General features: G+C 62.6%; 1 protein-coding gene across 3 annotated transcripts in view; it reads left to right on the plus strand.

Moving 5' to 3' along the window:
• RGS12 (regulator of G protein signaling 12) overlaps positions 1 to 14,994 on the plus strand; it is a 42,062-nt gene that overhangs the window by 14,868 nt on the left and 12,200 nt on the right. For all 3 annotated transcript variants that reach the window (XM_055140344.1, XM_055140345.1, XM_055140346.1), the window contains exon 4: positions 9,013 to 9,034. In XM_055140344.1, the coding sequence (XP_054996319.1) occupies positions 9,013 to 9,034 (22 nt within the window). The remainder of the gene's footprint in view (positions 1 to 9,012; positions 9,035 to 14,994) is intronic.

Consider the following 14,994-nt stretch of genomic DNA (forward strand, 5'->3'; position numbering starts at 1 on the left):
AGTGACCCCCCATCACTGTTGTGGTCCTTGTCATCTCAGACCTCCACAGTGGGGCCCCTTCGTGGGGGACCCTGCCGCTTCGCCACTGGTACATGGGCGCACCCCACTCCTGTGCCTGAAGCGTCTTTGCTGCACATGCTGGCAGACTTGTGTTCGTGACCCTGCCAAGCTATGTAGTCAGCCCCACTGGGGCGGGGCTGCGTGCCCATTGTTCCGCCGTCACCTGGCGTCAGTCCCAGCGAATGGCGTTTGCTGGGCATTTGAAGTGTTCCCCTCACACCCCACTGCGGGGGGCTCAGGACTGGCCTGGGCCTGCTCACCTCTGCAGCGTGGCATGGATACTCCAGAGCCCCACCCCTGCTCCTGGTGACCCGCTCCCCCACTGCTGCGGGCTCCTGGGGGGGGGGGCTGCAGGTCTGTGGGGCCCAGGTGGCAACTCTGTGACTGTTCCTGCCACATTCAGGGCTGCGGCAGCTTGGAGTGAGCCCCGCCAGGTATCTCCTGCCCCCTTTCCCAGCACAGTACAGTGACACGCGGTCATCCTGTGCTCCTGCCACCAACAGCGCCTCTGTCTCTGGAAGCTTCCATCTCCCAAGCTGAGCTGTCCCCTGATGCCAGGCCGGACCCCCCCTCACAGCCCAGCACCCCTCAACATCTCCGTGATGGGGGAACTCATGTGAAGGGTCACAGGTGTTGCCACTGATGCTCAGCTCAGCACTGAGAGGTTCTGCCTGGTGCGGGGAGGGGGCATGTGGGCCTGCAGGGGACAGCTGGGGGACAGCTGGGAGCCCCATGGCGCCGGGTCACTCTGGCTGCCCTGACCCTGGGCACTGCAGCCATGGTGGAGCCAGGGGATTCCCCCATGCTCAGGGGGAACCCCCACTGTAAGTGAGGTGCTATGTGGAGCAGCCAGGGTTCCGGAGGCACAGCCTCGACAGCCCCCACTCCTGGGGCCCCCAGCACACATCACCCCCCAGCCTCCTGTGCAGTCTGGTCACTGGACCCCTCTCCAGGGCACCCCTTCTAGCTTCTGGGCCCTCTCTCTGTCCCCTGGCCAGGCTTTGGGGTGCCACAGGACCTGCTGTCTGGATCCAAGGCACGTGGCCAGTGGGGAGCAGGCACTGTGTGGGTCTCAGGACAGGCAGACGGGGTCCCCGGCGCTGAGCCTTTGGTGAACCCCCTTTGGAAAGAGGGAGAATTAGGGCTGCCAGTTGCCCAGCATCAGTCTGTCAGGCCCCGGGACCCTCCAAAGCCAGAACCCCTGAGAGATGGGCTCCCCTGTCATTCTCTACACCAGGAATGAGTCTTTGGAGTCCCCTCCTGGGGCTCTGGGACCCTCCCACCAGTCTCAGCCCAGGCCGAAGCTCTGGTCCAGCTATGGGAGGCACAGAAGCCCCCTCCCTGCTGCCACTGCCCCACGGCTTCTCTGCCTCTCCTAGACCCTCAGACACCCCCAGCCCGCATCTTCCTGTCACTGTCCATCCCTGTCAGATCTTCTCACCTGAGCCCTGGGCACAGACCAGATGTGGGCAGGGCTGGCAGTGCGGGACCTGGACAGCAGGGGGCGCTGGGGCGCCATGTTTCCCGCCCTCAGCTGGCGCACAGGCAGGTGGAAAGGTGGGCAGGGCCGTGTCTGGGGCAAAGCGCCCCTTTCCTGCTGCCCCTAATAGCGGGGTATTTGCCCTTGTGAGCCGCCTTTTAAGCTAGGCACCAGGCTGGGACAGTTTACTCAGAATCCTTTGGTGCCCACCTGCCACAGGCTGGGGACTTCTCTTCTGTGAGCAGCATGGTGAGGGCCCGGGGATGGAGCAGGGAGGGGAATGGGGGGCTGGGCTGAGCTCAGGGAGACCAGAGGGTCCCTCAGGTCACAGCTGAAGCTGGGTGTGCATATGGGTGCGCAGGTGTCTGCAGGAGTGAGTGGTGTGTGTGAGGATGTGTGCAGGTGTGTACGAGCAGGTGCGTGTGCAGGTGTGTGAGGGTGTGGGTATTGCAGGTGTGTGTAGGTGTGTATGTATATTTCTGCAGGTATGGGGGAGTGTGTGGGTGTGTGGGTGTGAAGATGTGTTTCAGCAGGTGTGTGCAGGTGTATGTGTAGGTGTGTATGTGTATTTCTGCAGGTGTGGGGGAGTGTGTGGGTGTTAGTGTGTTTCTGCAGGTGTGTGCAGGTGTAGGTGTGGGTGTGAATGTGTTTCTGCAGGTGTGGGGGAGTGTGTGGGTGTGAATATGTGTTTCTGCAGGTGTCTACAGGTGTATGTGTAGATGTGAATGTGTTTGCGCAGGTGTGTGTAGGTGTGTGTGTGTATTTCTGCAGGTGTGGGGGAGTGTGTGGGTGTGTGGGTATGAATGTGTTTCTGCAAATATGTGGGTGTGGGTGTGTGTTTCTGCAGGTGTGTGTGCTGGTGTGTGTGGACAGGTGTTGCCAAGGTGCTCCAGGAGGAAGCTGGAGCGCCACTCAGGGGGTGCAGTGGGTGCTATGACCCCTGCTGGCTGCTGCCCCGGGCCCCCGGAAAGCCAGCTCAGGGGGCTAAAGCCGGGGAGGAACCCCCAGACGCCCTCTCTGTTGGGGATCCTGGCCAAGGCCCCTCCTGGGCAGTCTCCACTGATGTTCCTGAAAGAGCGGCATCCCTGGGGTGCATTCATGGTGCACCCCACGACCAGTGGCCAGAGCTGTAGGGTCGCAAGGAAGCCCTTGTGGTGAGAGGCATCCCAGAGCCACCAGGTTTTTCAATAAAGCCTGAAAATGGTCTGTTTCCCTGCCTTGTTCCTTGCCTCGGCCTGTGAGCTCTGCTCCCTGTTGGTCTGGGTCTGGGTCTGGGTCTGGGGGCGGGGGTGGCCCAGCCGGACTGGGGAGCCTGGCCGAGCCCCTTGCGCATGCGCACTGTGTGAACTGTAGGAAGGCTGGCTGGCTCCTGACCTGACAGGGAAATTACCCTCTTGTCCACGGGCTTCCGATTTGTAGAGGAAATACTTAAAAAGTGATCTCACATCGTGATTTATGTAAACGCTGTTTTTCTTGGGAGACAATTGAGATGGAGCCCGAGCCCAGGCAGACCTCAGCTTCCTGCACGTCCCCGTCCCGTTGCCCTGGGCGACGGCGGGGTGCTAGGGCTGGGGAGCGCGGCGGGGTGCGTGGCGGGGTGCGCGGCGGCGCCTTCAAAGTTTCTGACGCTGCGCTCGGGCGCGCGCGCTGGACCCGCTCCTCAGAGCCCGGGAGGGCGGCGCTGCACCGCGCTCCGCCGCGGTGGAGCCGGTGCGGGCAGTGTCCTGCGAGGGGCAGGTGCCCGGGGAGCCCGCGATGGAGACCGAGCAGGGAGTGTCCGGCGAGGGGCAGGCGCGCGGGGAGCCCGCGATGGAGACCGAGCAGGGAGTGTCCAGCGAGGGGCAGGCGCCCGGGGAGCCCGCGATGAAGACCGAGCAGGGAGTGTCCGGCGAGAGGCAGGCGCCCGGGGAGCCCGCGATCTCCATCGAGGGGCAGGCGCGGGGGGAGCCCGCGATGGAGACCGAGCAGGGAGTGTCCGGCGAGGGGCAGGCGCGCGGGGAGCCCGCGATGTCCGGTGAAGGGCAGGCGCCGAGGGAGCCCGCGATGGAGACCGAGCAGGGAGTGTCCCGCGAGGGGCAGGCGCGCGGGGAGTCCGCGATGTCCGGCGAGGGGCAGGCGCCGAGGGAGTCCGCGATGGAGACCGAGCAGGGAGTGTCCGGCGAGGGGCAGGCGCGCGGGGAGCCCGCGATGGAGACCGAGCAGGGAGTGTCCCGCGAGGGGCAGGCGCGCGGGGAGCAGGTAAAGATGCGCCGGGTTCCTGGCCGCAGGAGCGCACGGAGAGCGCGGTTTCTTGCTGGGCGCGGGGCGGGCAGGCGCGGGGCCAGGTGGGAGCTGTGGGTTTCTGATGCGCCGCACTGAGCGTGGGTCTAACAGCCTCTGCCTGGGCAGTGTGAGGAGAACCCCATAGAGGTGGGAGCCTGGGGCATCCCTGCCAGGGGTCTGCTCCCTCTCTCCCTGGTGATTGCAGAGGATTTAGAAATTTCCCAGCTGGTAGCTGCAAATGCACGCCAGTTCTTTCCGTCCCCTCTCTTCTGGGCATTCGGGTTGATCCATGCCCAGAGTTCAGGACCCCCACTCGGCTGCCCTGACCCCATGGCCGCCCGAGCTCAGCTGGCCCTTGCGGGACAGGGACCTAGACCCAGGGTAATTGCCACTTTTATCTCAGCGTCCTCCCCAACCCCTCATTTGGGCTTCTGGGAGAACTGGGCTGCTGCGTCCTGCCCTGCCACAGGACCAGAGGGACAGGGCTGCGTGTGGGAGCTCGGGCACAGGTGTGTGTTTGGGGGGGGGAAGCCCAAGTCCTGGGTGCCAGCCCCGCCCTCAGTGTGGGTTGAGAGGTGCTGCTCCCTAGTGAGAGCCGGCCAGACTGGGAGCTGGCCCTTTGCCTACCTCTGCAGTAGCGGTGGGGGCAGGGGTGTGGGGGAAGGAGCAGGAGCTCTCACTCCCACTTCCCCACAGCCTTCCCTCCCCAGGAGGATGCCCTGGGGGGTGACCTCCATAGCCATGAGGATGCTGCCCCTCGGGGGATCAGCTGGTCTGATTGCTCTGAGCCTGAGTACTTCTCCAGATCGGGCCTCCGAAGGTCAGGGCTCTCTTCAGCTGCACCTGCTACCTGCTGGGCCTCTGGCAGCTGACCCAGAAGGGCCAGTGCCCTGGCCCCACGGCCCCGCGGCAGCCCAGCAGCAAAGAAGCCCAGTTCAGGGACAGATCCTGAGCTTCTCTTTGTCTCTGGACACTGGCAACTTGGGGCACAGGGTTGGGGTGGCACAGGGCAGTGCAGACACCCACGCAAGAGACCTAAGGACTCCCTTGGGCCGGACAGTGCCTGACAAGGAGGGGCAGCAGTACTGCAGCTGGACGGTGCATGGGTCAGCCATCAGCACAGCTTGACTCTGCCCGTGACCCTCCGTACACTCGAGTGGACAGGCAGTGGGCAGGGGAGACCTCAGAGCAGGATCCAGACCCCCCTGCACAGCTGTTGCCTGAGAGCCCTGGGGCCAACAGAACAGGGCAGAACTTTGCTGGGGGTGTCCAGCACTGTCCAGGCACTGCCCACTTCACCCACTGGACTCACATTCTCCAGCACAGCTTGGTAGTCCCCCAGATAACTGCCTTCCACAAATCCTTGGTTTAGTCCACGCTTACTGATGCAACTGTCCACACTGGCTGCTCCTTCCCGTATCCTGGGGTGGGGGAGCGGGCATTGGCTGCCTATGGTGCCCCATGTCCTGGGCTCAGATTCCTTTCTCACTGCCTCCTCTGCTTCGTCACCTGGCCACTTGCAACCTTCTCCTGGCTTGGGGGACACATGTGGCTGAGTGGGGGCTCCCTGATAGATGGGACACCTGCAGTACATATCAGTTCATGTCTGAGCTCAGGCCCTGCGCCCGGGACACCAGGGTCAACACATGTCCTTGTAGGCCCTGGGAGACCCCCTTTTTTTTTTCTTTTTGGGTCACACCTGGAGATGCACAGGGGCTACTCCTGGCTCTGCACTCAGGAATTATCCCTGGCAGTGCTCAGGGGACCATATGGGATGCTGGGAATCGAGCCTGGGTCGGCCGCGTGCAAGGCAAACACCCTACCTGCTGTGCTATTGCTCCAGCCCCGAGACCCCCTTTTAATGACAGACCAGGAGACACATAACCACGTCTCCTTGTGCCACCCTCCAATGGGACTGCCTCTCCCAGAAGTGCTTGGACATCTCTGCCTGAGCTTCAGCCCCAGCCTCAGGATGGTGGAGTGTGTGTGTGTGTGTGTGTGTGTGTGTGTGTGTGTGTGTGTGTGTGTGTGTGTGTGTGATGATGAGGGTTTGGAGCACGTCCTGCATATGGCATGTCATGTGTTGTACAGCACATGTGACACGATTCACATGTGTATGAGCATGTGTGATGTCGGTTGCACTGTGCCACATGTAAACTGCACATCTGTGTTCTGTTGTGCTTTTTCATGTCATGTGCTCATGGCATAAGTGTGCTTTGCTGAACCGTGGAGTGTGCATGGCATGTGTGTTGCATGTGTCATGTGTGCTCCACACGTGTTGTGCTGTTGTATAGCACGTGTGTTGGGTTGTCACACATGTGCCATGTGTTCTCACGGGGCTGGAGGAGTGAGGCCAGGGCAGGGTCTCCCAAGCTCGGCCTGAGCTGCTGCCTGCCAGGTGGAGGCCCAGCCCAGGGCTGAAACACTGCCTTGGGCTGACTGGGGAGTCAGAGCCCCTGGGCTGGAGTCACAGGAAGGGTGCGCTGTCCCTCGGTCTCTGGGGGCTGCACTGAGCACATTTCCTGCCTAAGGAGCCTGTAAGACCAGCATGTACTCCCTGGATGTGGGCAGCCCCGAGCAGGGTGTGTCCTGGGGCCTGTCACCGGCATCTGCCTTTCTCTTCAGCCCAGCACTGTGCGCCTTGCTGCTGCCCAGGGCCAAGCCTGCGCCTGCAGTTCCAGGCCCTTTTGTCTTGTCCACAGTTCACCTCAGGTCCCCGCTGTGGTGGCTCCAGGTGGCATATGCTTGGGAGGACTCAGGCACCGCGTCTGCCCATCAGGTGCATCTGTGCTCAGTGGAGAGCTCCACATTCTCTGGGATGCACATGCGTGTTCACCCCGTGACTCAGCACACAGGCACAGTGGACACTGCCCCTCTCAGGCCAGCATGGAAATGGGCGCCTCCCAGCTTCTCCACATCCTGCCTGCCTCTGCATATGCACGTGGGCACACTGTGTCCTTGATTGCACGTGCGTGAACAGGATAGCCTGGGGGATCCCACACCTGGGTATCACCTGGGTATACCACTCCCCAATCTCAGGCCTGGCACTGGGGTGCCTGTTTGCACATGGCTCGGTACAGGTGTGCATGTTCACACATGTGCAGTCTGAGTTTACACAGTGCTTTCATGTGTGCATGCGTGTGGGTCTGCCCACATTATGTGGTCAGCCCTGGAGTGTGCATGCTGCTTTCGCATGTGAGGGTGTGTGTCTGTAGGGACGCTCTAGCATGTGTGTGTTCATACTCACAGAGCCTTCATGGCGTGGGCATGCCCCCTTTGCATGTGGCCAGTGCGTGCACACGCATGTGTGCATGTGTGAGTGTGTGTGTGTGTGCGTGTAGGTGTGCACGCATGCACTGCAGCCCAGCCCTGAGTTTGAGCTCCTGTGAGGTCAGGTGGATGGAGCTGTCTCTCCTGTGTCCGTATCTGAGGGTCCAGGCAGCTGCCCGGAGGGCTCAGGCATGCTCAGTGGAGACTGTGGAGAAGGCAGAGCACAGCCCAGGCCAGCTCCACCGGCGGGTTACAGGGGAGAGTCGGCCCAAACTTGCACACATCTGCACTCAGTCACCTGCACACCACACGCCGCACACACCCGCACTTACGTGTGCACAGGCACCCTCACATGCCTCCACAGATGCACCCGCAGCTCAGAGCTGTGCTGGAGCATGGCCCCAGGAGGCCTCCTCCTTTCAGCCCTCGGCCTGTGTCTGGTGGCGTCTGTCCGAGAGGTCAGCTGAGCCCCTGCAGACCTCTGAGGGGCTGGGGTGAGGGCACACACTGCACCATGCCCGGCAGAGTTGGGTGTGGTCCCATGACTAATTGCAGAGCTGGGGGTCCCATGAACATCAGTCCCGCCCCCTGTCCTGCCTCGCCCACCTGGCACCCAAGTGCTCTGTGGCCCGTTGAGGCCATCCCCTCCCGAGGCACATCCTCATCAGGGCTCAGTGACAGCCCTCGGTATGAGCCAGAGGTGACAGTCGAGCTCTCCCGGCACTGGGGAGATTTCCGCTCTCATCTTGAGACACAGGTGTCTGGGCCGCTTGCCTGTCCTTTAGCAGCAGACGGTCCTTCTGCCGAGAGCGGGAAGTGGTGCTGGTGGCTGAGAGAGGCGCTGACTCACCCACTCGCCCACATGCACTCCGCACACCCGGCTCTGTGACCCCATGAGCACAGCCACCGTCCCTGTGTGCTGCTCTGAGCCCTTTCTGGAAAACAAGCACATTGATTCCGGGGCAGTTTCCCATCTCAGGGCCATATTCTCAACACTCAGCACTGCTTGGGGCTGGCATCTGTGTCACTGCGGGAGGCCGTGGGGGCAACTGAGGAGCAAATGCTGGAGCACTGTTCCCGGAGCATTGTTCCCACCTGAGGGGGAGCCTGAGTCCTGACCTGTTGGCGGTGCCCCGGGGACATGGGAAGCCAGGACCCACCCAGAGTACCTTTACAGCCTTCCAAGCTCAGGGAAGACTTTGTGTCCCTCACGGTGCTGGCCAGAGCTAAGACTCCCACTTCTGCCCTTGTGGGCTGTGTCCCCTGCAGAAGGTGGGGGTATCCCTGGCTCCAAGCTCTTCCTGGCTCCCCAGGGGAACACTGCACCAGGAGAGCCAGCCTGTGTCACTCTTGGAAAGGATGTGGGTGGGGGATGGGAATGGAAAGGAACCCACAAGGGCTGGGCCCCTCGGGAGGCCTGTGGGAGCACATCAGGAGGGGCCGTGGGGTGGGGGTACTCGCTGCAGCCCACGGTCCCCTCCAGTCATCTCTCACCCCTGGTCTCCTGCCAGGCTGAGCCCAAAGGAGGAAAGCCCAGAGCGTCCCTGGTCGTCCCTGGTCGGGGGGTCTGGGCTGGCGTGCGTCTCTCCCGCACCCCTCCTCCACTCCTCCCGCCTGGGGAGCCTCTGCATCTGCATGCCTCCCCCAGCCCACCCCTCTTCTGCCCCCACTCTTCCCTGCTCCTGCTGGAGTGCAGCCCCCCTGCTGGCGTCCCCTAGGGGAAGCCCTGTCTGCGTGCCGGGATCTGCCGGGATCCGCCAGGGATGACTTCCGTGGTGCAGTGTCCCGGAGGCGCCGCAGGGGCCTGGGCGGGGCCACTCAGGAAGTGGGAGCGCCCCTGACTCAGAGGGCTGCGTCCCCACCTGGAGAGCCAGGCACCGCCGCCGCCGCCCGGCTGCTCGAGGCCCAAGTAACTCATGTCTCTCTCTCTTTTCTTGCAGTCTGCAGCCGTGTCCGACGGGGGTAAGTCACTGCTCACGTGTGCGGGGGGCTCGCGCCTGGGGTGGGGAGAGCCACATTCCAGGAATGGGGAGCCCCCGGTGGCCTGGCTGGAGAGTGACAGGCAAGCCAGGACTCGTTGGCCCCGCCATGGAAGCAGCTTCGGAGCAGGGCAGGGAGACGGACTCTGGCTGCATTCAGGCCCTGGCCCCCAGGTTGGGCCAAAGTGCCCAGGGCTCTAGTTCCCCTTCTGGGGAAAGGGGAAAGGTGTCGTGGGGGATGAGGAACCGCGACCCAGCTCTGCCCGGTGGCGGGCGGCCATCTGGCTCAGCTCTGGAGAGCAAGTGGCCTCGTTGGTATGAGCAGGGGCACATGGGTTGTGGCCGGGCTGAGGCTGGAACAGGGGGGCTCACAGCAGATGCCCAGGAAGTGCTCTAGAGATCGAGCGCCAGCCCAGCCACAGGAAGGCACTTCTCTGGCCCAGATGGCTGCCAGGGCCCAGGCCTGTGCCTCTCCTGTGCCCAGCCCTGCTGGGACGGAGGGCGGGGAAGGAGCAGCTTGGGTTTCCAGCGCCGGGCCCAGCCCTGCCGGCCGCAGGGAGAGCTGTCTTTGTGTTGGGCCTTTGTGAAGGAGAGGAACTCGCCTCACTGGATTCTGGCCTTAGGGATCTGTCACCAAATCGGCCTTAAGCCACGCGTGGGAAAAGCTGGCGAGGTGCAGGCCTGGCTGCAGAGGGACGGGGTGGGGGATGGGGAGGAAGTGGGCAGTGGCACTCAGCCTGGGGACTGTTCCCTGCTCTGCCCGGCTGAGGGACCTTCCCTGGCACCTCCTCATTGTTCAGTCCGACATGCAGTGGGGGTGGCCCAGGATGCCTGTGGGGGCTCCCTGAGGAAGCGTTCTTGGCTGCATGCCCCTGGGCCACCCCCACACCTGTGTCCCTTCTCCTTGTCCCCATTCCTGCCCACTCCTATAATTAAAGACTTACTCCTGGCTCTCTGCTCAGGGATCACCCCTGGTGGGCTCAGGTGACCAGAAGTGGTGCCAGGGGTTGGACCCAGGTTGGTCACGTGCACAGCGAGTGCCCTGCCCACAGTCCTGTCTCTTCGGCCCTGTGATTATAAACACTTTTTATAGGGTTCTCCCTGGTGGTGCTCAGGAATCAAACTTGCTCCTCCTGCATTGAGGCACAAAATGGCCCCCCACCCCACCCCAAGGCCGAGCCAAGAGCGGAGACAGTGCAGCAGGGAGGGCTCTTGCCTTGCATGCCATTACCCAGGATTCGATCCCCAGCATCCCACATGGTAACCCCAAGCCCTGCCGATAGTGATCCCTGAGTGTAGAGTCAGCCCTGAGCATCGCCAGGTATGCCCCCCAGCCCCCAAGAGAAGGCCCAGGCGAGAGCAGGGCCACACCCAGAGGTGCTCCTGTCACTCTCTTCCAAAACACCAGGATCCCATATCTGCGGAAGCCCGTGCTGGGCAGCTTCTTTTCCGAGTAGACGTGGACTCTGAGCATCTGCCCACCCCAACCTGGCTTCTCTCCGGGGTCCCTTTCCCGGTGAACTGCCAGTGTCGGGGACTGCCAGCACGTCACTTTCTCTCTAGGAGGTATAGGTGGCTGGAAAGCCGGAGGGTCCCCTTGCTTACCCCCATCTGCCACCTGCCTGGGGCTTGTCCCGATGTAAGGGTAAAACTGACGCTTAACACCGACTCCTTTGGACCCTTAGCCTCGTCCACTGGCTCAGTACTGGGACCACCTTGTCCTTGAGCTGGGGTGCTGGAGCACGGTGGTTGGGAGGGGGCCTGGAGCAGACACGAACCCCGTCCTGTGGGGGCTCCGGGCCAGCTGGGGGCTCCCACTTGCCCCGAATCAGCAGCTACTTCAGCCCAAGGGTTTCCTTCCCTCCCGCATCGGGTTCAGGCTGTTGTGTGTGAGGGGCAGACCGGCACGCGCTCTGCCCCTGAGACTTGCTCCACAGACAAGTACCTTCGTGTGTCCTCGCTTTGGGGACCATGTGGCCGTGCTCAGGACTTACTCCTGGCAGGACTTCTGGGTGCTGGGGAGCAGACTAGGACCGGCTGCAAGCCCGGCCCTGCCTTGGGCTGTACTCGGCCTCCAGCCTGCTTCCGTTTCATTTTCCTGCCTTACCGAGGGGAAGTTGACAAATAAGAGTATGTGTCTAAGTGGCACAACATGGTAATTTGCAGTGTCCACAATCTCATCCCTTCATCGGCTAATTAGCACCTTTGCCACCTCCCAGAGAGACCGTTTTTTTGTGATGGGAACCCTTGAGGTCTCTGAGCAGAGGCCGAGGAACCCCGGGATGGTTGGCAGTGCCCCAGGCCGCTGTGGAGCACGGGAATTGTCTCTCCCAGGTGCCCCTCAGGTCTCAGCGTGAGCAGCCCCAGCACCTGCAGTGCCGCTGGTGGGGGTCCAAGTCTCCTGCAGAAAATCAGGCCCTGCTGGGGAGGTCACGGAGTGCTGGCCACCCATCATACCCACAGGATGTGACCCCTGCCAAGGGGCCCTGCCGCGGGCTGGCTCAGAGGTGGACATGGGCACAGGGCACCGCAGCCTGACAGCTCATGCCTCCAGCTCCCTAAAACTGTTTTAAAATCCTGTTTTTTATTTTTGGGGGGAGTGGAGTTGGGGCCACACCTGGTAGTGCTCAGGGCTTACTCTGGCTCTGTGCTCAGGGATCACTCCTGGTGTGCTCAGGGGTCACTCCCAGTAATGCTCAGGGATCACTCCCAGTAGTGCTCAGGGATCACTCCTAGTGTGCTCAGGAGGCCTTCTGTGGTGCTGGGAATGAAGTCAGGGTCAGTCACACACAAGGCAGCACTTTACCTGTGCTTCCTCTCTGGCCTTCTTTAGTTTTGAAGTTCTGGTTTCAGGGTTGTACCCTGCACAGAGGTCTTGCTCAGGGTCCTCCTCCTAGCTCTGGGCACAGTGCTGCCTGGGAACCCAGGGTTTCTGCATAGCCCAACCCCAAGAACTGTCCTCCTCACCCCAGAAAGCAAGGTCTTTCTTCGGAGGCCACCCCAGCAGGGCTCAAGGGACACGTGGTGCTGGGCCCGGCCTGGGGCACCCAGAGCATCCCATCAGCTCTGCCCCTAAACTGTGCCCCCCACTTCACATTACTTAGTCACCATTTTAGGAAACAGACCTCTTTACCGGTACAGTGACAGTGAAACAGAATGGTTTAAAAAGTCAACCTAGGGCGGGAGGTGACTGAGTCCAGAGCACGCCCAGGGTCCCCCCAACTCCATCAGTCCCCCAGCCCCCACAAGCACTGGCAGCAAGCAGTCCGGAGGCAGGTGCCCTGCTTGGCTTCTGCACTGCATCCTGGATGTCAGTGCCTCCCTCTGCTGCCCTTCCACTGACCTCGTGCCCGACGGAGGAGGGGCTCTCCGGGCTCTGGGCCGGTGCTGCCTCAGCCCTGCAGGGGTCAGCTCCCAAGGTGCTGAGGGCCCACGGTGCTCCTGTATTTTCTTCCAGACCAGACTTAGCGTCTGCCTTTTGCATCTTATATTTCCTTCCTTCCTTCATCAACCCATCCGTCTATCTGTTCACCTTCCATCCATGCTCCCCCGTGCCCACCTCCCTCCGTCAGTCCCTCTATCCCTCTGTCCATCTGCCTCCCAGTTGCCTATGTCCATGGTCCCTCGTGGCCTCCATCCCTGTGTCTCTGGCACGGCCATTCTGTACCTTCCTCGTGTCCCCCCGCCCCTCCCCTGGGCCAGCCCCAGGCTCGTCCTTCCGACCCTGACTTCTCATTCCTGCCTCCTGAGGATGCTCTGGGTTTTTCTCGCTCCTTCCCGTGCTGGGGCTGTCAAGGCCTTTAATAGCCTTTCTTGGTTCTTTCCCTCCCTTTGGGGGGTGGGGCATGCACCGTGGTGCTCAGGACTCTCCTGGCAGGGCTAGGGGGCCATCTGTGGTGTGGGGAGGGAGCCCTCCCGATCTGGGTGGCTCTTCCCCTCTGCCTTCTCTCCGGGCAGCAGTCTTGGGCACGTGAGTTTTGCTCTGTCCTGAGGCAGGACCTCGGGAGGAAGCGAAAGAGGAAGGATCTTGCAGCCAGCCCTCGCCTGCACTTGCCCCCGGCGCCCCTTCTCTTCGTCCTTGGTCTAGGGGCTCGGCCCCCCACCCCTTGAGTCCTCCCTCTCACACATGGACATGCCTGCGCCTCAGGAGTCTGGACCTGAGGCCATGCTGCCCACCAGAGTGCTGAGGTAGTTCTGTCGTCAGAGCGGGATGGTGCAGGGGCAGCATGGGAAAGCCCACGGCCATGTGCCTATGAGGTCACAGTGAGCACCACAGGAGAGCACTTGGCACTGTGCCGGTCACCCCAAATGTGGCCGCGCCTCCTACTCTCACCAGGGGCATGTCTGCCCCTTGAAGAGCAGGAGACGCGGCCATCCGTGGTCTCTGCCTGTCCTCTGTGCCCAGGCGTCCAGGAGGATGGAAACCGCCCCGTTGTTGCTGAGACCACGCCGTGGGGGGCTCTGGGGCGGTCCTCTGGCAGCCTGGGGCCTCTGGCTGCCCTGCTCTCAGCCCCTGTGGAGTCCTGCTCAGGACCACACTGGCTTGTTGGCAGTTCCCCGACAAGCAGCCAACAGTCACACATTTACTAGAGTGCCCGGGGGGACCTTGTGCCATTTTGCATGTTGTTTGCATTATAGAAAGTGACCAGCGTTCATGGGGGATTCTGACGTCAGATGCACAGCATGCACGTGGCCATTGTTCAGCTATGTGTTGGGTCCATTATGGACATGGTGCTGGGGCATTTATGTGTCAGGTCCTTGCGTGGACGTGGCCCTGGGTGGTCCTTATGTGTAGGGTCCACATGTGGCTGTGCCCTGGGTCAGGGACCATGGCCGCTGGGAGACCAGGCTTTGTAGCTGATGCGGTGGGAGGGGCACGGAGCGTGGCAGAGAGAGAGCGGACAGTTGGGGGATCCAGGGAAGGACGGAGACGAGATGGTGGGAGGCGGCAGGAGAGCAGGAGACAGAGGAGTGAGGGGACAGCAGGCCTCGGGCAGTCATCGGCGCTGGCAGGATGGAGGGGCCCCCGGCACATGGCATAGCTCACCGAGAGGCCTGAGCCCATGCACTGAAGGTCACGGGAGGGTCATGTAGGAGTAGCGTGGGAGAGCACGGCAGGCGCGGGTCTGGGCGCCCTCGCACGCGGTCAACCCCAGCCCCGTGATGGCCACGGTTCACGGAGGGCGGGTGGCTGAGTCAGCTGCGGGAGCAGTTCTCGCCCTGCCAGCGTCCCTGTGACGCCACCCGTTTTATGGGCAGCTGATTGACACCAGGAGCCCCTCTTGTGCCAGGGGATTTTGGGCACAGGATGCCCACGGACACGCGGGCCCCTGGGTTCAAGAGCGAGGCCGTCCTCCACGAGCCATCAGGGGTCGGGATGAGGGTCACTGTCAGCATGGGGTGCTCAGCGTGGCCACCGCAGCCGCGGCACGCCACCCACGCCCTTCGGCCTCAGCTGCTGCCGGGCCGGCCCCATCTGCTCACATTTCCACCCAGAGAACTGTCTGAAGACCCCGGGGCTTCAGGAGGCTCCGGGCCGTGCGGATACAGCCCCTGGGAGTGGGGGCCCCGCATGCTGTCACTGAGCGGAGGGTGGGTGGGGCAGCTGGCCCTCCGCCAAGCCACACCCGTGCCCCACCTGCAGCTGGGCGTGGGGAAGCCCAGGTCCCCCAAGGTGCCATTCCCTCGCGGGGATCCCCGACTGGCATGTCAGCAGCGCCCAAGTGGTGGCCAGACCTGCATGCCCTCCAGGCAAGCTCGGGCGGCCGAGGGCAGCGTGATGGTGGGCCTCATGGTGCTGGCATTTCCCGAACACCCTGGTAGGGCTTGGAGTCTCCAGGCACCCCCAACAGTGCTCAGGGACCACATGGTGCTGGGGATCTCACCCAGGTCTTCCACTTGCAGGCAGGGGTCTGTGATGGGCATGGGGGTCAGCAGGGTAAG

Source organism: Sorex araneus, chromosome 5 (assembly GCF_027595985.1).
Source record: "Sorex araneus isolate mSorAra2 chromosome 5, mSorAra2.pri, whole genome shotgun sequence".
NCBI lineage: Eukaryota > Metazoa > Chordata > Mammalia > Eulipotyphla > Soricidae > Sorex > Sorex araneus.